We start from the raw sequence: 21,975 nt of genomic DNA on the forward strand, positions 1-21,975 counted from the left end.
AAACTGAACCAGGCTAACCCAACAACTTCACTTCGGCCGTCATCCAAGCCCGAACGAGTTTGCGGGCCAAGCGTTGAATTAGATTTGGGCCCATTAGTCCAGCTTGAAAGCCCATTACCCCCAGGTTGCCATTTTAGATTTGGCCCCTAAATTTTCTCGCCGCGACACGTACGCTGTCGCGAGTCGCGACCCTTCTCCCTTCTCCGTAGCCGAAAGTGGTGCGCTTCTCTCTCCCTCTCTCTCTCACTCTCCCTCTCCCTCTCTCTCGCCGTTTTAGGGTTTCTCCGTCGACTTCACTGAAGCTTCTCTGGTTCTGTCTACGTTCCTTTTGCCGTTCACATTTTGGAGAATCAATGATTTAACGGATTGGTCATGCTCCAAATTAATTTTCGTTTACTGTTTTCTGTATTTGGAATTCACAGGAGGTTAGATATGTATTCGATGACATGCATTCGTTCTGCCTCGAGAGCTTCAGCTTGATATGTATCAAAGTATTGGCAGGCAACGACTTGTGTACCGATCTCGAATCTCTAGCTACGTTAAAGCTGGTTTGATAGACCATGCAATCTCAACATTTGACGAGATGACTGAATCGAACTGTCGTGTATTTGGCATAGATTACAATAGATATATGGGCGTATTGATTCGTCAATTGCGCTTCGATCTGGCCGAGCAATATTACTGCAGAATGATACCACAAGGATTTTCTTTGAGTCCATTCACATATTCAAGGTTCATTTCTGGTTTGTGCAAAGTCAAGAACTTTAGTCTTATTGAGAAACTTCTAGAAGACATGGACAGGATTGGGTCGGTGCCGGACATTTGGGCTTATAATATCTATTTGAATCTTTTGTGCCGAGAGAATCGGTTAGACATGGCTCTAAAGATAGTAGGAACCATGGTCGAGAAAGGGAGAGAGCCTGATGTTGTCACATATACTACAGTTATCAGTGGGTTGTGCAGGGCGCGGCAATTTCACTTTGCAGTTGAAATTTGGCGTGAAATGATGAAGAAGGGGTTTAGTCCAGATGTTAAGGCTTGCAGGGCATTAGTACTGGGTTTGTGTAAAGGTGGTAAGGTTGATTTGGCATATGAGCTTACGGTGGGTGTAGTGAAGGGTCAAGTTGAATTAAGTAAGTCGATTTATAATGCTCTTATTTTTGGGTTTTGTCGAGCGGGACAAATTAGCAAAGCACAAGCTATCAAGTCATTCATGAGGAGGAATGGGTGTGAACCTGATTTGATCACTTACAATGTGATGTTGAATTATTGCTGTGATAAGCTTATGCTGGAAGAGGCAGAGAAGCTGTTGAAGAAGATGGAGTCTAGTGGGATGAAACCTGATGCGTATAGCTACAACCAACTTCTTAAGGGCCTTTGCAAAGCAAACCGTCTTGACAAGGCATACCAGTTGATGATGAAAGAGATGGAACCCAGGGGCTTATGTGATGTTGTATCCTACAATACCATGATTAAAGCGCTGTGCAAGGCCTACCACACTAGAAGGTCTTTTAAGCTATTGGAGGAGATGGGTAGAAGGGGGATTGTTCCAGATCTGGTAACCTTCACAATTCTCATAAAAGCTTTTCTTAGAGAAGGCAATTCCAATATGGCCAAGAAGCTTCTTGATCAAATGACAGGTATGGGTCTCTCACCAGATCGTGTGCTGTATACTACAATTATTGATCATCTGTGCAAGACCGGCAGAACTGAGATGGCTCATGATGTTTTCTGCAATATGTTAGAAGAGGGAATTGTCCCTGATGTAATTTCCTACAATGCCCTCATCAATGGGCTTTTCAGAACATTGAGAGTCCGTGAGGCCATGCATCTCTACAAAGATATGCATGCTAGAGGCTCCTATCCTGATGACGTGACCTACAAGTTGATAATTGGAGGGCTCATACAGGAAAATAATCTTGCAGTGGCTTGCAAGGTGTGGGATGAGATGATGGAAAAGGGTTTCACTCTTGACAGAGCTGTTTCTGAGATACTAATCAGTGCCATCCATTCTAAAGATGCGTCTTCATGAACGTTAAAATGGTGTGTATCATATACTCTCTCTCTCTCTCTCTAGAAAGTTTACTTGAGTGATTTGCTTTTCATTGGAACCTCAGTCATTGGTAGCAGGAGAATTTCATCTCCATGATGCACTAATTTATTAGGCTTGCCATTAAATTGTTAGTCAACCATTTGAGGCAATGATGATCAAGTTTCCATACAGAGAATAAAATACAAGAACATAAAAGAGCACAGATATAGTTGCAGCCACTTTGAATATGAGACAGTGGAACTCCTGGAAAAGCACCAGCCACTTGCGCCCATAGAGTGGCAAAAAAAAGGCTACCATTTTCCCAAACAAACATCCTAGGAGGGTTATTGTATGGCCAAGTGGCAATCCGAGAGAACCCGGGGGGGGGGGGGGGGGAAGTAGGGCTGTGCCAAATTTGGTCCAAATCGAAATACTCGACTGAACCAAATTAATTTGACCCAAACGGTTTGGTTATGAAATTAATTCGGTTCGGTTCAAAATGTGACCACCGAAAATATTTCATTTGGTTTTCGGTTTTTGATTATGCAAAGAAAATTTCGGTTGATGCCAAAAACTGAACTATTTCCTGACCCAAGACCAGCCCCCTGCCCAGTCCCAGCCCTGGCGCCCAACCCAGCCTCAGCCTTCAGTCGAAGCCCTTAGGAGTTGGGAGATGGGGTTAATCTTCAGAGTTGATCTTCAGTCTTTAGTTATCTGCCTCAATGGCTCCTGCTGCAATTCCCATCCCTCCGGCCTCCACCGTCTCTGCTGAGTGATGATGACATTGCACTGCTCCTCTTCCTTAAGAGTGCCTGCACCTCCCTTCCCAATTAAAGATTCACAGGACCAACTCTTCTTCCTCAGCCCATGATTCTGATTGGGACTGACAGAGACAACTCCATGATTATTAATTAATTATGCATAATAGACAGATATCACTTGCATACCCACATGGATGATTATCTCTATGCATAAGTGTATCTTTAAGTTGGGGAAAAGCAAATAAATTTTCAGCAGGCTTGGCATCATGGCATGGCTTGCATATTGAGATTTGGTCGGTTTGGTGACTGCCTAGAAAAAATTTCAAGGAGTTTTGGTTCGGTTTAGTTCTTAGAACTGTCAAACTGAACTGAAACAGTCGGTCAATTCAGTTGGGTTTGTCCTTCCTCAAAATTGAAAAAATTTTGGTGTTGTGTTTTTTACTCTTGAATCGACCAATTGCATATTTCTCTGGTTTTTTTTTTTTTTGGGGGTGGGGGGGGTCGGAGGTGAATTGGGTTTAATTAAAACTAATTGATTGATTACCAAGTTTAAAAATTAAGTCAAACAATGCAAGCGGATCACACAAATATTAAAGCAATTAAAGTAAAGAGAGCAATGGAAGAGAAATGCAAACTCCTTTTAAAGTGGTTCAACTATCCCAAGCCTATATTCATGCCCTGTAAGGACAAACCACCTTGAGGTTACACTAATCACCTTGCTACAACAGAGGCAAGGTCACCAACTTATACTCATTGCTTTGATGGAAGCAAGGTTGCCAAATACAAGTTTTTGAATACAAAGATGAACCTCACAAGGTGTGTATACAAATGCATTCACTGCTATACCTCTCAATGAAATATTCAAGAATATGGCACAAGTGTTTGATGAAATCTCTTGAGATGACCAAGTCCAATTACGAAGAGATTAAATGAGAGAAAATAGTGTTTGAGCTTTTGGTAATTTAATATAAATAGCTTCATTTGTGTTCATTGGGCTTTAGGAGACATATATATATATATATATATATATATATATATTTCTTGGTTAAACGGCATTGTTGCCCGTTGGAGATGTCTTCTAGTCAAACCATCAACTTGACACTAGCAGTTAGAGTTTTGAATAGACTGTAGGAGTCTTTGAAAAGCAGGGTCCATCGACCTATCCCTTGGACTGGTTAATCGCTATGCCTTCTGCCAAGGCCGCTTGACTGACCTATGAGGCCTGGTTGACAACCCCAAGCTGAGTGCCCGAAACAATCTCCATTTTGTGTTCTTTTTCATGTTTTAAGTTACTTTTGTGCCATTGTCAAGATATTCTAAGAGATTTACACAAAATGAAACTCAGAGAATACTAAAAATATAGGCAACACAATTAACAAAAACTCTTGACACTGCCTTCAAGTTTTGTCCATATCTCCAACTTGCGTTCTTTTAAAGCCTTGTTTAGCACAGCGCAAACTCAAAATAACTAGTTCAATAACAATTTGTTAACATTAAAATTGGGTCATGAAACTTTGGGGCTAACTGTTATATCCCAAAATATTCTCAAATCTATAACCAAACAGACTGCATTATGGCCATTAACGCTCAATTCCATAAATTCTAGCATCTTTCTTTTATCAAAATCTCGAACCAAATCCTTTTCCTCAGTAGTGTTAAAAATTTAAAAAGAAAACTCCATAATCCATAAGTAAAAGAGCAGTGCAGAAAAAGTGGGCAATAATCTTAATACTCTGCTTGCTCAACATGCGGATGTTGGGGGATAGAGCCTTACTAGCCACCTGCTTCGCAAACAATCATTATCTTATTCAAGACTACGCGCTAGACAAAATCCTTAACCTTTGGGAGTGTTTGGTTTGCAACATCTTTTAACATTCCTTGGAATGTGATGCCTATGGCATCTTATTTCCACATTGGGCATCGTAAGTTGATATGGTGGAAATCTTAACATTCTCAGGAGCTAAGCATTTTCATAGAACATGAGCATTTTGCACCTTCTTCTATGGGTAAGTTTCGTAGGGATCTTACTTTGAGGACCAAATTGCCCTCACTAATTTGGTTGGTTGGACAACATGGCTCCTATGAAAATGGAACCTTAGTAGGTTTTGTGTTGAAAATACAATTATTCTTCATACATTGTTTATACATATCTCAAGAATATAATGATCATCTTCTTGAAATGCCTGCCATGATTTTCATATTGAACCATTGACATGGACATTTTGTGTTCATTCCTTTACAGTGTGAACCAAACAAAAATATTCTATTCTTAGGAATGAGATTCTCAAGAATGTCATTCCATGGGAATTTTTTTGATGTAGTGAACCAAACGCCTCCTTAAAAGGAATCTTGGCCTTCCAACAAATTTATTCAAGAGGGAAAGACGATATTGGGACTATAGGAATGAAACGAGCAAGAAACAAGTGTCCCCATGAGTTAAACTTATGAGAGAAAGTAGAAAAACTATCAAGACACCAAATTCCCTTTATCCCAAGAAAAATGAAATGAGCAAGAAACAATAATTGAACTCAAGGAGTTAAACTCATCCCCCTCTCTATCACTAACGACTCGTTTGGTTCAGCGAAATAACTATTCGTTGGAATAAGATGGAATATAGTTTAAATTGTAGGAATTAAGGGAATATTTATTCCTTTTATATTTTACTAATTATTTTATTCAACATGTAATAAGAAATGAATAGGCATTGCCGTGATAAAATTTGGGAATAGTTTTTTCTTGTCTATTTCTTATTATGGACTCATAAACAGTCTCTTGCAAAAAAGTAATGTAAGGATGTGTACTATAGGCCCATTGTGGTCTGCCCCATCCCTGAACCCCGCATATGCATGAGTTTTGTGCACTGGGCTACCATTTATTATTTGTTTTATAAAAACAACAACAAAACCAAGCCGTAGTCTCACTAAGTGGGGTAGACTATGTGAATCCTTTTTTGCCAATTTATGCGATCATGGACCATTTCTTTTGATAGATTCAAGGATATTAAATCCTTACTCACTATCTCCTCTCAAGTTATTTTAGGTCTACCCTTACCCCTTTTACTACCCCCCATAGTAACTAAGTCACTCTTCCTCACAGGTGCACTGTAAGGCCTACGTTGCAAGTATCCATACCATCTGAGTCGTTCCTCCCTTATCTTATCTTCTATAGGAGCTACACCTAACTTACCACGAATATGTTCATTCCTTAATATATCTTTTAATGTTATACCACTCATCCATCTAAGCATTCTCATCTCGGCAACTTTTACTTTTTGGATATTATGTTTCTTCATCGCCCACCATTCCGATCCATATAGCATAGCTGGTCTTATAGCTGTCCTATAAAACTTCCCTTTCAATTTTAAGGGTATTCTACGATCACATAGCATACTCGAAGCACTTCTCCATTTTAACCAACCTGCTTTAACTCTATGCATTACATCATCTTCAATTTCTCCTTCAGTTTGCATAATAGATCCAAGGTATCGAAATCTACAAGTACTATTTATTTCTTCATCATCAAGTTTAACTTTGTCTCCAATATTCCTCCTATCATTACTAAAATTACATTTCATATATTCTGTTTTATTTCTACTTATCCTAAAGCCTCTAGATTCCAAAGCTTCTTTCCATAATTCTAACTCAGCCTCTACTCCGTCCCTAGTTTCGTCAATTAATACAATATCATTTGCAAACAACATACACCATGAAACCTCCTTTTGAATACTCTTAGTCAATTGGTCCATCACTAAAGTAAAAAGATAAGGATTCAAAGCAGATCCTTGATGTACACCTATGGCAATTGAAAATTCTCTAGTTTCTCCTTCTATAGTCCTTAAACTAGTCATTACTCCATCGTACATATCTTTAATGACATCGGTATACCTACAACATACACCCTTTTTTTCTAAAACCCACCATAGAACTTCCCTAGGTATCCTATCATATGCTTTCTCAAGGTCAATAAATATCATATGCAAGTCCCTCTTCTTTTCCCTAAACTTTTCCATTAATCTTCTTAAAAGATAAATAGCTTCTGTGGTAGATCTCCCAGACATAAAACCAAATTGATTTTTTGAGATCTTCGTTTCTAACCTTAATCTTTGTTTAACTACCCTTTCCCATAGTTTCATCGTATGACTTATAAGTTTAATTCCACGATAGTTATTACAATTTTGAATATCTCTTTTATTTTTGTATATAAGTATTAAAGTACTTGTCCTCCATTTATCTGGCATTTTCTTAATTTTTACAATTGTGTTAAATAAATTAGTTAACCATATAATTCCGTTATCACCCAAACATTTCCAAACTTCAATTGGGATGTTATCTGGTCCCATAGCTTTCCCATTTTTCATCTTTTTTAGTGCAAACTTAACTTCGTTAATTCTAATTTTGCGAATAAATATTATATGTTTAATCTTTTCCTCATTTGATAATTCTAAGTTTAAGCCTTCTATTTGATTTTCGTTAAACAACTTACTAAAATAACTTCGCCATCTTTCTTTAATATCTTCGTCCTTAACCAAGACAATATCATTCTCATTTTTTATACATTTTACATTTCCTAAGTACTTGCTCTTCCTTTCTCTAGCTTTAGCAAGTTTAAATATATTTCTTTCCCCTTCTTTTGTACCTAATCTATCATACAAACTATTAAATGATCTATATTTAGCTTCACTAACGGTCCTTTTTGCATCTTTTCTTGCCTCCTTATATTTTTCAAAGTTACCTCTGTTTCTACATTTTTGCCACGTTTTATACCAAATTCTTTTTGTCTTTATGATTTTTTGTACATCTTTACCCCGCCACCAACTCTCTTTACTATTCGAGAATCTTCCCCTTGATTCACCTAAAATCTCTTTTGCTATCTTTTTAATGGAGTTAGCTAATCTATTCCAAAGAGTATTTGTATCTATCCCATCCTCTAAGGTCCAATCCCCATCTTTGATCATTTTATCTATAAATTTTATTATATTTTCTCCTTTTAGGTTCCACCATCTAGTTCTCCTACACTGGTTTATTTTATCATTTTTCTTCCTTTTTTTAATACATATATCTAACACTAAGACTCTATGTTGTGTGGTTGGGCTTTCACCTGGAATAACTTTACAATCCTTGCATGATAAACGATCTACCCTCCTAGTTTAAAAAAAATCTATTTGACTTCTATTTTGTCCACTTTTAAAGGTTATTAAGTTTTCTTCTCTTTTCTTAAAGCAAGTATTCATTATACTAAAATCATATGACATAGTAAAGTCTAAGATCGTCTCGCCAGACTCATTTTTGTCTCTATATCCATATCCTCTATGTATCCTCCCATAATTTTTATTTATCTCTTCCAACGTGTCCATTCACATCTCTTCCTATAAATATTTTCTCAGTCCCTAGTATGCCTTCTATAATACTATCCATATCTTTCCAAAATTGTCTCTTAAGATTTTCTACTAAGTCAACTTGAGGAGCATAAGCACTAATGATATTTATTATCTCGTCCTAATACTATCTTGATTTTTATAATTCTATTCCTTACTCTAGTTACATCTACAACGCTATCTTGTAAGTTTTTGTCGATAATAATGCCTACTCCATTCTTATGTTTTTCTTTTCCAGTGTACCAAAGTTTAAATCTTGATTTATCGATTTCTTTAGCTTTCTCCCCCACCCACTTAGTTTCTTGAAGACAAATTGTATTAATTCTTCTTCTAATCATTGTATCCACAATTTCCATGCTTTTACCCGTAAGTGTCTCTATATTCCAAGTTGCTAATCTAATCCTAGTTTCTTGAACCAAAATCTTTACCTGCCCACGTCCAGAATGATGCAAGAACCCTCGCATATTTGACACCGTACTTGGGCGCCGACACGGCGCGTCTCTTCGGGGCGACGACCTAGCCTACCCTCGCCCACTTTTCGCTGCACCCGGGTGGTTCAAATGCAACGCGTCGCTCGTAGGGGACGCCCTAGCAAATATTCGGTAAGGATTCATATCATAGTGATCTGACAAATTTTACGTTGGCTGTCAGCTACCTAACGCAACCTTGCTCCTTAAAACTAATCTATTTGTAATAATAGACATTCCGCAAACCAAACGTAACCTAAGATTACGAAAAAAAGCAAATATTCCAAGAAAGTTTGTGTCATCTAGACTATAGGAATGTGGAATAGAAGCATTGTGAATGTTGGAAATCTTGTATAAATGGCAAATTAGCCTATACCCCTTCATCTATGTTGAGATGAAGAAAGGAAAGTAGGTTAAATTTGAAGGATTAGGATGTGAAATATTCGACCCACCCAAAAAAGAAAAGAAAAGAAAAGGAAAGAAAGAATCAAAACATCCCAACCATTCATACTTTCTTAGTTACCTTATGCAAAAGAAGTTCAACATCTAAAGGGAAAACGCTATCACCTCATAGTGCCCCAAGTCACTAAATAATTCTTTCTTCCCTCTCCCACCCCTTTCCAAAGAAAAATCTCTCATCAATTTCTCTATACTCTAAGGCCCCATTTGGATGAAGGGTTTTGTTGGGGAAAAGAAAAGGAAAGGAAAATAAGAAGGAAATTCATTTTCCATTGTATTTTCTCTACATCAAATAGTATTAAGAAAGAAAAATTGTTCTAATATGATTGAAAATTAAGAAAAATCAAATGTTATTAATGTGTAAAATCAAAAATTTATTCATTGATTTGTTATATATTTTACTTTCCTTCTTAATTTCCTCAGTAACCAAACTTTATTGATTCCTTTGTCTTTTCCTTTCCTTTCCCTTATATTTTCCAAGTTTGAAACAGGCCCTTAGTCACTTTGAAGGAATCTTGAAAAGATAAAATTTGGGAATACTAGAAAGATGAGCAGAAATTAAAGTCATACGACTACTAAAATGAAAAATGACTGCTTCCTCCCGTCCAACTTCTTAGCAACTTGCTCTACCATAGGAACCGGAGGAGAAGTAATGTTTGGATTCTCCCAAGGAAAGACCTAAATAAGTTGGCCAATTGTACAATAGTATAACTGCTCTTTGTGCCTATCAGAGCAGTTGTCATGAGGTATAAATTTTACACAATTTTTTATCCATTGTGATGGCACCAAGTCTCACTTTGAGAAGTAATGTTTGGATTCTCCCAAGGAAAGACCTAAATAAGTTGGCCAATTGTACAATAGTATAACTGCTCTTTGTGTCTATCAGAGCAGTTGTCACAAGGTATAAATTTTACACAATTTTTTATCCATTGTGATGGCACCAAGTCTCACTTTGTTCAGCTAATATCTCACAATTAAATTCGTTGGTATATTATCCTCCAAGTGTGGGAGCAATATAACAAGCACATGAGCCAAACATTTTACAGTAATCTTTTATTCAAGACAAGGAAATACACTCAAAATTATGTAGGAACACTACACACAAATTCTCTAGTGTTCCATGTATATAACATGTCAATTTATTATATAGTTGGGTCAAGAGTCTTGACAACTCCAACTGCATAGGCTGTGTATGATGCAACCAGCAATTGCCAACAAGGCGTAACCGATTGTGTGCACATTACATGTCCAGAAAGTGGGACATGTTAAACCCATGAAATTGCTTTTAGACAAAGGCATGCAAGTCAGCCATTTATAAGACAAACATGTCAATCTGCCTATATCACTAACAAGTGGTATTGCTTATGGCTCAAACCTTCATGTTGTGCACCAAATTCCCGTCATGACACATCTCACGTATGAGCTCGCACCACATGAGGTTGGAGCACTTGACATACACCTGAGTTAGTCATCTGACAGTATAATCCGAACCAACAGCAATGCTATCAAAGACCATGGCCCCAACCATATCTAGACTATGTTGAGCATGTTCTCAAACATCTTAACTACTATATGCTCCCTCCTTTGCAACATAATACGTCAATCATCCGAATCCCACAAGACAGCCCTTGACAGGCCGTCCTTAGATGTTGCCTTAGCATATGGCTTAATGGAACCACATGCCTTGGCATTGTCAAGTGATCAATGGGTTGACAAACTATCCCCTCTGGAGGACACTAACATCCTCGTAGGAAGACTGTTAATGTAATCCTTTATTTGTTTTCGAACTGCCACAAAGTCACATCCCTTTCCCAAGTTGTTTCTGCATCTGACAAACCCTTGCATTTCACTAAATAGTAGGTTCCTTGGTTTTTCGTACTTTGACCTTCATTTTTGCGATCCACAGTTTTATTTACATCCTTTTCAACTGTTTTCTAATAACTGGTGGGGTTTTCTTTGCTTGTCTCCTGCTTCCATTCAGCAGATTTGCCTGAAAAGGCTTCAAGAGATTCACATGAAAAGTTGGGTGAACTTTTACCTGTTATTTCAACCTGTTAGTGACATGATCCTCTCTTTTATGAATTTCAAATGGCCCATCATATTTGGCAATGAGTCCTCTATGAACTGTTTTATTGCTAATCTTATTTCTATATCTTGGGTGTTAGCACCATATATATACCCTTTCCTCTCTGTATGCTTTTTCATTTGTTGGGCGCCTTAGACAAGCTGTTTCTGGTTTCTTCAGGCATCTTTTGCTTACCACGGGTTAAACGATATACAGCAAGACATTTCCCACTAGTATGTTGTACAGGCACCTCATGTGGGATTAGAGGTTGAAACCCAAGGCCAATACAATTATGTTCATCCCTGTGGAAGATGATCTGTGAAAGTTGCTACAAAATTGGTTGCATCTAGTAAATCAACCCAGATTTTCTGACTGACACATAATGTGGAAGATATTCCTCAAGTAGAGCATTCACTCTCTCAGTCTGGCCATTGATCTGAGGGTGATTTACTTGTAGAGAATTTCAGTTTGATCCCAGCTTATTGAGCAAGCGGCTTCAAAACCTACTAGTGAACCATGTGTCTCTATCACTTACATTGTCTTCAAGCATCCCAAAATATTTCGCCACATTTTTGAAGAATTATTTTGCAGCCATCTCTGTAGGACAAGCATATGGGGCTACAATGAAGACTACATACTTAGAGAAACGGTCAACTACCATAGCGATTGACCACAAATCCTTCACCTTTGGTAACCCAACTATGAAATTCATGGACAAGTTCCTCTAAGGCATCTCTGGAATAGGTAGAAGTAGCAGTAACCTTGCTTTCCTTTTGCCTTTCTAACTTATCCTGTTGGCATACAAGACAAGTATTAACATAGGCCTTGACATCCTCTTCCATCTTGGGCCAGAAAAAGGACCGTGCTTACATTGCTACTGTTCCTTTCTAAATGTCTAGCCCATTGTGCATCATGCACTTCCCTCAACAATTCATTTTGAAGTCCTACAATGTGAGGAACATAAACCCTGCTTCCCTTGGTGTGTACAATAATTCATCCTGCTACCAGTATCAGCACACAATCCCCTTTTGTACCATTTATTGGAGTCTAATGAATTTAGCATCAGTTTGTGCAGCACCCCGAATCCGATCAATGAATTTGCATTCCAATTGATTAAGGGTTGCAACATAGTCCTCCACTTCTTTTTGACTGAGTTCATTAGCCACTTGACTCTACCTTCCTGGTTTGTTAATCCATTCAAAGTCAAACAGACGTTTCCTTTTTATGAGTATAATAATGAACCTTAGCATCCTTTAATTTTCTGCTTTCAAAGGCCATAGGATGCCCTTCTTGTGCAAGGACTCCATCAATAGTCCTATTAGAAGCATCAATAAGCACTTCAAAAGGCATATCAAATACTTGTAACCATAATATTGGATTTGAAGATACAACCATCTTCAATTCATTGAAATCACTTTGACCATCATATGTCCATGCCCATTTCTTATCCTTCTGCGAATCAGTCAATAAGGCAGCTCTCTTTGAATATCCCCAAATTCTAATAAAAGTTGGCCAGCCAAAGGAATGATTGTAGTTCAGTGACCTTTGAGGATGCAGGCCAATCAAGAATTGTCTTTACCTTTCTTTCATCCATTTTGATGCGTCCTTTGCTTACCCAATGAAGAACACTACCTCCTGGTGATAGAATTCACACTTATCTTTCTTAACATAAAATTGATTCTCTTGCAATATGGTGAACACATTTCTCAAGTGCTGCGAATGACCCTCCAAGGAATCACTGTAAATGACAATGTCATCTAGATATATAACCACACAATGATCAATATATTCATAAAATGCATCATTCATCAAATTACAAAGAGTAGCAGGGGCATTACTCAAACTGAACGGAATCATTGAGAATTTGTAGAACCAGATATCTATTGAGACATGCTATCTTTGACTCATTCCCCTTGCCAATACCCTAACTGCAAGTCCAGTTTTGTGAAGTAGGATGCTTTGGACAATCGATCAAACAACTCCTCCACATTAGGAACAGGATACTTGTTTCTTGATGGTGACCTTGTTCAATGCCCTATGGCCCACATGCATTTGCAAGGAACTGAAACACCACTGAAGCACCATAAGGGGCCTTGGAGGGTTGGATGAGTCTAGCACTCAACAGTTCATCCAATTGTTTCTTTAATTTAACCAACTCCACGGGTCCCATTTTGTCAGGGGTCTAGCTCTAGCACCTGGCATCAATTCAATTCGGTGATCAGTTGCTTGCTAGGGTGGGAGAGACTTAGGGAGTTCTGCATGCCATAAAACTCTCCCAATAAGTCTCAACCACATTAGAAACTTCCACCACTTGGTTTGGTTTAATGTCCACAAAAGCAGCCAAGAGTGTGGAGTCTCCTTTCCTCAATCCAGTGTTCACTTGTGTGGCCGATATAATGCCACATTTGCCCTTTCTTGCTTGGATACTTGTACACCGCAAGAACAAGACAAGAAGCTTGTTCATCATAGATTAATATTCCAACGACGTGGGGTATCAACATCGCTTTTGCCTTCACAAAGGATTACATGCCTAGAATGAAATCAAAGTCATCCAAGGGTATTGTCAGCAGGCTTTATTGTCCCACAGTGAGGACAGTAGTGATCATTTCCTAAATGGTCTTAGTTCAGAATTCACAGCTTTGATTCAACTTGAACTTTGAGTGAGTTTGATCCCAAACTTCGCCACCTCCTTCTCTACAATGAAATTATGAGTGATACCTGAATCCATCATCGCATCAATCTCAATGTCGTTGACCCTCACTTGCACATACATGCATAAGACCTTTATGAGATAGGGGCTTCGCGGCAGTAATTGCATTTAGCAATTGCAACGGGCTAACATGTGATGATCCTTTAGTATCTGAGTCAGGCTACCAAAGCATTTAATTTCTCCTGTTTGGGACAGTTGTTGGCTTGATGGGGACCATTGCAAGACGAAGCAACCAGAGTTTTGAGAATTTTGGGAAGTTTGCTTTCCCATGTTCTGATTACCCTTCTCTGCCTTATATTTATCCTCCTTTTCCTTTTTCTTCCCTTTCTCTTTCTTAGCCTTTCCTTTGTCTTTGTCTTTATCTCTGTCTTTATCTTTCTTTGTTGGCTTTGGAATCCTTGGTCTTTGCATCGACTCTGAAATCAATTAAGCTATTTGCTGCTGCTATAGCTGTAGGGGGGTCTTTCACACCTTGTCTTTGCAAGTCAATTTGTGCCCACAGTTGTAAAGCGGATACCAAGTTCAATAAATCTTCTGACATATTTTGATGTCCAACATCAAGGAACTAAACTCCTTGACGTAGACTTGAAGTTTGCTTCAATCATTTCATGGCATCCCTTACAACCCATGCAGTGTTGCACAGAAGGATTTAGTGTCTCCTATGCCTCAATTTGAAGCCTTCCCGCATTCGCATCTTCCTCTAATGAATTGCACCATTACAATTTAACATGACCAAAGATGTACATTGAAGTGATGGTAACCCTTTCATTCTTTGGAATATGTTGAAGTACTGCTCCATATTTCCACAAGAAGTTTTCCAAATTCTTTGCACTTCGACTCCCTACAAAGGACTTCGGTTCAGAAATCAAATCTTATAGGAGGCTTCACCCCACCGGAGGTTGAAGAGATGGCTGACTTCATAAGTGTGATCTCGCCATCCATAGAATCAAGCCTGCCATACATGGTTTCTATGAGGGTAGTCATATCACTCAGAAAGATATCCTTGTTTTTGTGGTAACCATGAAATCAACTTGCCTTTGCTGCAACTCAACCAATTTCTTCGCCAATTGCTTGCATTGCACTGCCAATGGAACTGCACCATCAGTTTGTGGAAAACCAAGTAAGTTTTCTTATATATCAACTCTATCCCGCCAATCAAATTTTCCATTGACGAACTAGGCTTTGATACCAATGTCATGAGGAACAAATTTCGCACAAATTTTTACTGACTATGATGGCACCGAAGTCCCACTTAGTTCAGCCAATATCCTTGCAATAAATTCGTTTGTATATTATCCTGCAAGGATAGCAACAGTATAGCATTCAGATAAGCCAGCCAACTGTTTACAAGAGCAACACTTCCCAACCTTGATCTTTTATTCAAGACAAGGAAATACACTCGAACATGCAGGAAAACCACACACGGGTTCTCTAGTGTTCCATGCATTTAACATGTCATGTTGTGCATGATTTCCCATTAATCATGCACATCCCACACGGGCTGGCACACATGAGCATGCACCGCATGACATTGCAGACATACACCTGAGTTGACCATCATTGCAGCCATTGTAGTAATGCTGCCAAAGGTCATGGCCCCAAGGCCCCTAGCCATGTCCATCTCTAACTATGTCAAGCATGTATGCAAACATCTCAACTACTATGCGCACCCTCCTTAGCAACATAGTCTGTCAATCATTCGAATCCCACAAGATAGCTCATGACAGGTGACCGACCGTTAGATGTTGCCTTGGCATAGGGCTGAATGGAACCAAAGGTCGTTTGGTGTTTGAGATTTATGAGCACATGCATCAGTTGCATTAAGAAATAAGCCTCTTTTTATTTTATTTTATTTTTTTAATTTTATATTTTTCTTGTTTATATGCTAAGAATGTTTAGAATAACTAATTTGTGCAGGTTATAACTAAGGATTTTTTATAATTTTATTAATTGTTGAATTGCTGGACTAAAAAAAATTTCAGGTTAAAGTCTATGCCATCAGTGGTAATATTTTCTATAAATGCTGTTGAGAAGCCCAAGCCAAAAAGTTTTCAAGCCAATTTCATCAACCTGCTTGCCAAATTAAAGTGAAAAAGGACAAAGGTTTGAGCTCTACCCTGTTACTCAGATATTAAAATTTCACATGTAATGCAAGCTTTTCATTTTTTTTTAATAATAATTTTACTGGATGTAGACCGGTGTAATAAAATTGACATGAAGAGTAAAACTATATTCCTTAATATCTCATGTCTAATCACTGTTATAAATTTTCTTTCTTCTAGTCAATTTTCAATCTTTTTCTTTATAATGCAGAGAGTAGCTTGACAATGCCTCCTTAATTTGTTTTATGTAGATAACTACTTCTATCCTTTATGCAGTAATTTGGGACAAATAGAGAACGGCAGTGGGGGCAGGTGGAATCAGTCTCTTGTTTTATCCTGGTAAATTCTCACCTTACATAAATCTTGTTGTCCTTTAGTTGGATTAAGCATGGACTCATGCACCAATCATGCTTGCATATACATCACATCATTATATCAAGCAGAGCAAGTAATCATGTGTCAAATCCATAACAAATGAGAAGTTGAGACCTTCTAATGAAGATGCCACTATAATCCTTGATAATTGTGGCAAGTACACTCGGTGATTCCTTGTATGGAGTGTCTGTTGGGAGTTGAGGCTGAGTTTGGGTCTAGGATTTTTTTTCAGTATCTTGAAGAGATGGCCTAGGTCCCTTTGTTGTGTTATGTAATGAGCTTTAAACTAAGGATCCATGTTAGCCTTTTGATGTTAGTGGAATGATTCAAGGATTTTGATCAATCATCAATCCTTGTTGGCCAAGGGATGGGCCGAGGCTTTGGATTTTCTTCAGTGCCCAATGAAAGATCCAACAAGGCTGAATGATGAGATGAAGAGGGAAATTTGGAGTTGTTTTTTTTATTTTTTAATTTTTTAATTTTTGTTTTTGTTTTTGTTTTTTTTTGGTTTTTTGGTTTTTTGGCAGGCCAGAATGAGAGCAAGGCATGGTTGGCCCATGGTCAACTGCCGTGTAGCTTACTGTCTAGTGCTATTTAGCACTTGGCGGCGTGCTGCGGCTGCTACCTCCCTATCCATATGGCAGAAAACAGAGGGGTATATTCCTTTCTTTTGGGTTGGTTTGTTTCATCAGTTTTAATTTTTGAGTAGGGGTTTGCAGCTTTCTCCTTTTATGATTTATACAACATAGTGGATTACTTTGAGGTGCACTGGATTTGTGCAGGACGACAAGGTTTGTGCCCTGCCCTGCCCTGTTAGATGTGAATGATGTTTATTTCTAACTCCCCACACCACCCACCCACCCACACACAAAAATAAGAGAAATTTCCCGAGCTTTGCGCTTCGTTGCTTCCAAAGACTTGCAAAATAATCCTTACTGTTATCATGCTGCATGTCTTGTCTAGCTCAAAAGCACTCGTTTGATGTGTTGTTTACTTTGTGGGATCTAGATGCCTCTCAGAATTCTATTCTGGAATGCTCATCTGATGGAATGTTTTTGTTTGTAGGATTCTTGGGAATATACAGTGTCCACAGGATATCCATGTCTGTGTTTGGTTCAACATGAGAATCCTGTTAAGCATTTCATAAGATTACCGAAATACCCTCTACCTATGTATGTATTATATATGAAGAATAGTTAAATTTTCGTAATAAATAAAGTTGTTTATTATAATATTATATTGTTCTATTATTGTATTATAATATTATTCCATCTTCTTGTGCTGATTATAGAGTTTGGGTTTTGGATGGGCTGGGGGAGTTTTCTTGCAAAACTATTTTTGATCATTTCTTGTGATGCTTCAGTTATTGTTTTCTTCTATTTTCCTTGATTTGGGAGCATTGCATATTTATTATATAATTTATCAATAGCTAGTCTAGCTGCAATTCTGCTAGCATGTTCTTTTTATCGTGGTTAAGATGAAATATGCTGTTTTGATATTAGAAGCTTCTGTACCTATTTTGCTGTCTACCTGCATCCTCACGTTTCTGCTGGGGACGTGTATCTTCATAAAAAAATTGTGCTAAATTCTGAAAGGTTTTCCCTTTTGGTACTTCTTTCCTTTTCTTTCTAGTCATAAGGAGCTAATTCATCTTATTCATGCTTCTATGTTATTAATGACATTTTTAGGTATGCATTAAGGCCTCAGTTAGTGTATTGATCAGGACTACTCTTTTTTGAGATTGGTAATTCGGTAGTGGGAAAGAATCAGAGGACAAATGCACTCATCGAATGCAAAGACAGGTTATGCTACTTTCCAATCCTAATGCATGCAATTTGATACTGAGATGGGTGTCTATATTGTCATCTTTATTATTTTTTTATATAAAATTATTTTAATTACTTTTTATAATTTTTTTGGGGGGTGGGTTATATGGAACTAAGAAGCAAAGGGGAACTGATACAAGATCATTATTACAATTTGAGCTGAGCTTGTTGAAAAGTGACCAAAGGCTAGCACAGGCCTCTTAATATTGACTGCCATAGTGCCGTCCATTTAGTTCCCAAGGGTCAAGACCAAAGACTTCTGTTGAACGAAACAAGTTGCACTGATTCAACAAAGATGACATGAGGACCACTTGGTTTCTTTTAACTGAAATGGAAGTTTCATGTTTCTATCCAATTGGAGAGCTCTTGCATGAGTGATTGAAGGTGCTTAGTAATGTTCAAAGCAGGTAGTAATTCGGTGCTGTGCTACTGCCTTTTTTTGTCAGGCAGGCCTTTCTTTGGTGGAGGCAAAAATATGTGAAAGAATGTGATTTCTCAGCCTTGCGAAAGATTCACCTTTTAGTTGGGCAGGTATTTCGTTGGAGGCAAAACTATGTGAAGGATTGCACTCATTCAGCTTTTTCAGAGAATAGTTTGATGCTTGTAATCATTTGGTACATCGTCACCTCATCAGAACACAATGAGGTGATTTTCATGTTTTGAACCCACTATGATGATTGAGAATTTATAAATCATTTGGTCAAATCATTTGGCTATGCTATTTTCATAGTAAATTCTTCATGTAAGAGCGGCCATTTAGATGTTTTTCACCATTGTGAACTTGTCAAATCTGAACTGCAATGCTGCAGAATGAAGATGTCAAGCACACTGTTATTCTCTTGCATTTTGATCATGGTTGCCCTTTATGCCAACTACTACCCCACAAGAGGGATATCCTCTTCGCAAGTCCATTCCTTTGGACAAAATTGGCCGTAAGGGTAAGCTGGTTTCAATACTACTGCTTTAGGATTATTAGTATAATAAAATTAAGGGGAACATGAATTAAACCTTTTTTGGGGTATAACTCCTGGCCTACTCCATACCCATGTGTCACGGGCCAACTGTTTTCATACCTTTGTGAAAGGGCCGTGCGGTGCTAGTTAAGATACCTTTGCTTAACTAGTCAGCCTATTGTTTACCAACATTCATTTACGAAATATTTTCATTAGCATTCAAGCAAATGGCAGCGGAAACAGTCAGCAATCATGAAAACGGTGGCAAGCAAGCAGTAAACATTGAATTTACGCAATTTATTAACAACACCTCTGTTTACAATGTGTTTAGCGAAGGAGACAAGTAGGGTAAACACGTTGACAAAAGTTAGTGAGTTTTATAATAAATGATGAACACTCATCCTCTTCTAAAGAGGTTTTTATGTAATTATCATCCTAATACTAGGAAACATTAAAGTGACCAAGAAGTTATACTGCTTTATCTGACATACAAATAAATTACTAATAAAAAATAATCCTGCACTAGTATTCACATGATGGAAACTCATTCCAAGCACACGCGATAAGCGGTTACAAGCAAGCATAATGTCTGAACAAGCTTAGCTCGTGACACCAGGATGAGCTTCCACAGCAAGTCAAGGGAATGATTCAATTGAATTTGTTGGGATTTCCTTCCTTGTGCTCGTGATGCTTTGTGCTGGTGTTTGTGAAGGTTGGAGTGGTTGGTTTATTCCTCGAGATCTTCCGAAGTTTTGTTTGTTTTCCACTCATAGTTGTTTAGTTCCTATTTGTTTGGTTGTTTTTCATTGGTTTATTGGTTTTGAATAAGTTGGTTAAGTCACTTTTAGATTTTTGGGATTTGATTTTGTTTCCCCAAATCTCAAGGTTGGAACCACGGTATTCTCCGCCATAAGTGAGAGATTTTCTAATAAAGATAGGAGATGCTGTCCTCTTTTTATTAAAATAAAAAAAAAATGTTAACAGTTAATTCCACTTGGTATAGTACTCAAAAGGTATCACAAAGATTACTTACCTTCCAGACTTGGTTAATGAATGATTCCTTGCCTTTACATGAATCCTTCTTGAAGTTCTCATGAAGTCATTCTTTTGCATCTGGATAAACGACCATTCTTTTGGCTTCACTTCAGCTCTTCGTCTTCTCTATCACAGATTCATCTCTATGGGCTCCATGTCTCACCACCATGAAACTAACCCTCATTTTCTCCCTGAAGAGCAGGTGCAGCGTCAAGGTCGATCATCTCAGCCATATGTTCCCCGCCAGGCACCTCCCACAGAACGGCCGCATAGAGGCCAACCTTCCCGTCCACATGGTCTGGACATACAGCCTCCCCCAGAATGGCCACATCGAGGCCAGCCTTCCACACCATATGGTCATCTTATGCAGCCTCCATCTCCCACAGAACAGCAATATGGAGGCCAAGATTCCCCAACACGTGGTCGTCCTGAGCAGCCTTCATCTCCCGCAGCACATCAATCCCAGAAGCCACTTGGTATGCGCATGGAACCTCCCCTAGACAGGTCAAGTAGAGGCCGACCTTCCCAGCCACAAGATCAGCCCGCACAGCGGCCACGGTACCAAGGTCAACCTTTCAACCAACAAGGCAGCCTTGTGCCGCCGCCCCGCTATACTAAACCCATAACTTGGTTTGTCGCAGTCTTCTGTGCAGTTTTCTGGGTGGTAGTGATTCTGGGAGGCCTCATTGTTCTCATTGTCTACCTTGTTTTCCGGCCAAGAAGCCCTAGATTTGATGTGTCAAGCGTGACCCTAAATGCAGCGTATCTCGACATGGGCTACCTCCTCAATGCTGACCTCACTTTACTCGCAAACTTCACAAACCCGAACAAGAAGGTGAGTGTGGACTTCAGTTATATGGTCATTAATCTCTACTACGGGAAAACCCTGCTTGCCACTCGGTCCATTTATCCGTTCACTGCAGCAAGGACACAGACCATGTTCGCAAATGTTGAAATGATCGCCAGTCAGGTTGCACTGCCAATGGAAGAAAGCCTGAGGCTGGCGAGGCAGATGGAGAGGGACAGAATTGTTTTTGAAGTAAAGGGGTTGTTTCGGACGAGATCTAATTTGGGGAGTTTCCTTCGGTACTCTTACTGGCTCTATGGCAGATGCCGTCTTGTGTTGACTCGCCCTCCCACTGGGGTGCTGGTATCCAGCAAATGCAAGACGAAACGTTGAGAGACAATTTGGATGGCAAATGGACTTGCTCTGCATTTGGCTTATTTTCTTGTTTTTCTTTTAAATTTAATTTTTTAATTATTTTTTTTTTAATTGAGATTGATCTACTTTCACTATGGAAATCATCACTGCTCAATTTATGTTTATACATGTTAATCTTTACATTGACCCATGCACATTTGCTGCTCAATAATTTTGGACGCTGGATCTTTTTTTAAACGAGCTATTTTAATACTATCTTTTATAAAGAACCTCAGGATTTGGCATTATATTGGTTGATTTATGACCTTTACAATGTTTTTTCAGAGAAAGTACCTCGTCACAAACTCATCTTCGTTTTAATGCCCTGCTGCCATATTAGCTAAAGAGCCGGCAAAGGGCTAAGTGTCAGCAACAAATATTTTATTTTTATTTTTATTTTGAGTCGATACAGAAGAAACTTCATGGCACATTCGGCGAATGCTTTACCAACCTCCATGAATCGGTTTGGGTATTTTCTCCTACAAATACAATTCACGATTCCTGGCTGTTTGGTAAACAGTGGTAACCAAAATGATTTTATTTTTCATTTTTCAATTGTAATTCCACTTTTATAACCACTCTTAGTCCAAACCAATAAAAAAATATTATCCACTT

At 38.5% G+C, this 21,975-nt stretch overlaps 2 protein-coding genes across 7 annotated transcripts; both read left to right on the plus strand.

The window, feature by feature from the left end:
• Window positions 1-161: 161 nt before the first annotated feature.
• Window positions 162-18,905, plus strand: LOC131144279 (pentatricopeptide repeat-containing protein At1g13040, mitochondrial). 4 transcript variants are annotated; one of them, XR_009133770.1, is made up of 5 exons: window positions 162-2,043; window positions 15,851-15,971; window positions 16,247-16,309; window positions 17,411-17,517; window positions 18,034-18,905. XR_009133770.1 is itself a non-coding variant. In XM_058092825.1 (2 exons), exon 1 carries the CDS (start codon window positions 482-484, stop codon window positions 2,030-2,032), a length of 1,551 nt encoding a protein of 516 aa, XP_057948808.1. In that variant the 3' UTR covers window positions 2,033-2,043; window positions 15,851-18,905. The 4 variants fall into 4 exon arrangements, 1 of the variants encoding a protein (XP_057948808.1); XR_009133771.1 differs by lacking the exon at window positions 17,411-17,517 and having other exon boundaries at window positions 18,034-18,147; window positions 18,579-18,905; XR_009133769.1 differs by lacking the exon at window positions 17,411-17,517.
• LOC131144281 (NDR1/HIN1-like protein 6) lies at window positions 16,265-21,507 on the plus strand. 3 transcript variants are annotated; one of them, XM_058092826.1, is made up of 4 exons: window positions 16,285-16,309; window positions 18,034-18,147; window positions 18,622-18,816; window positions 20,362-21,507. In XM_058092826.1, the coding sequence occupies exons 2-4, from the start codon at window positions 18,136-18,138 to the stop codon at window positions 21,337-21,339; spliced, it is 1,185 nt and encodes a 394-aa protein (XP_057948809.1). In that variant the 5' UTR covers window positions 16,285-16,309; window positions 18,034-18,135; the 3' UTR covers window positions 21,340-21,507. The 3 variants fall into 3 exon arrangements, with proteins under 3 accessions (XP_057948812.1, XP_057948809.1, XP_057948810.1); XM_058092829.1 differs by lacking the exons at window positions 18,034-18,147; window positions 18,622-18,816 and having other exon boundaries at window positions 16,265-16,309; XM_058092827.1 differs by lacking the exons at window positions 16,285-16,309; window positions 18,622-18,816 and having other exon boundaries at window positions 18,045-18,147.
• The last annotated feature ends 468 nt before the right edge of the window (window positions 21,508-21,975 follow it).

This window comes from Malania oleifera, chromosome 12 (genome assembly GCF_029873635.1).
Source record: "Malania oleifera isolate guangnan ecotype guangnan chromosome 12, ASM2987363v1, whole genome shotgun sequence".
In the NCBI taxonomy this organism is placed as follows: domain Eukaryota; kingdom Viridiplantae; phylum Streptophyta; class Magnoliopsida; order Santalales; family Ximeniaceae; genus Malania; species Malania oleifera.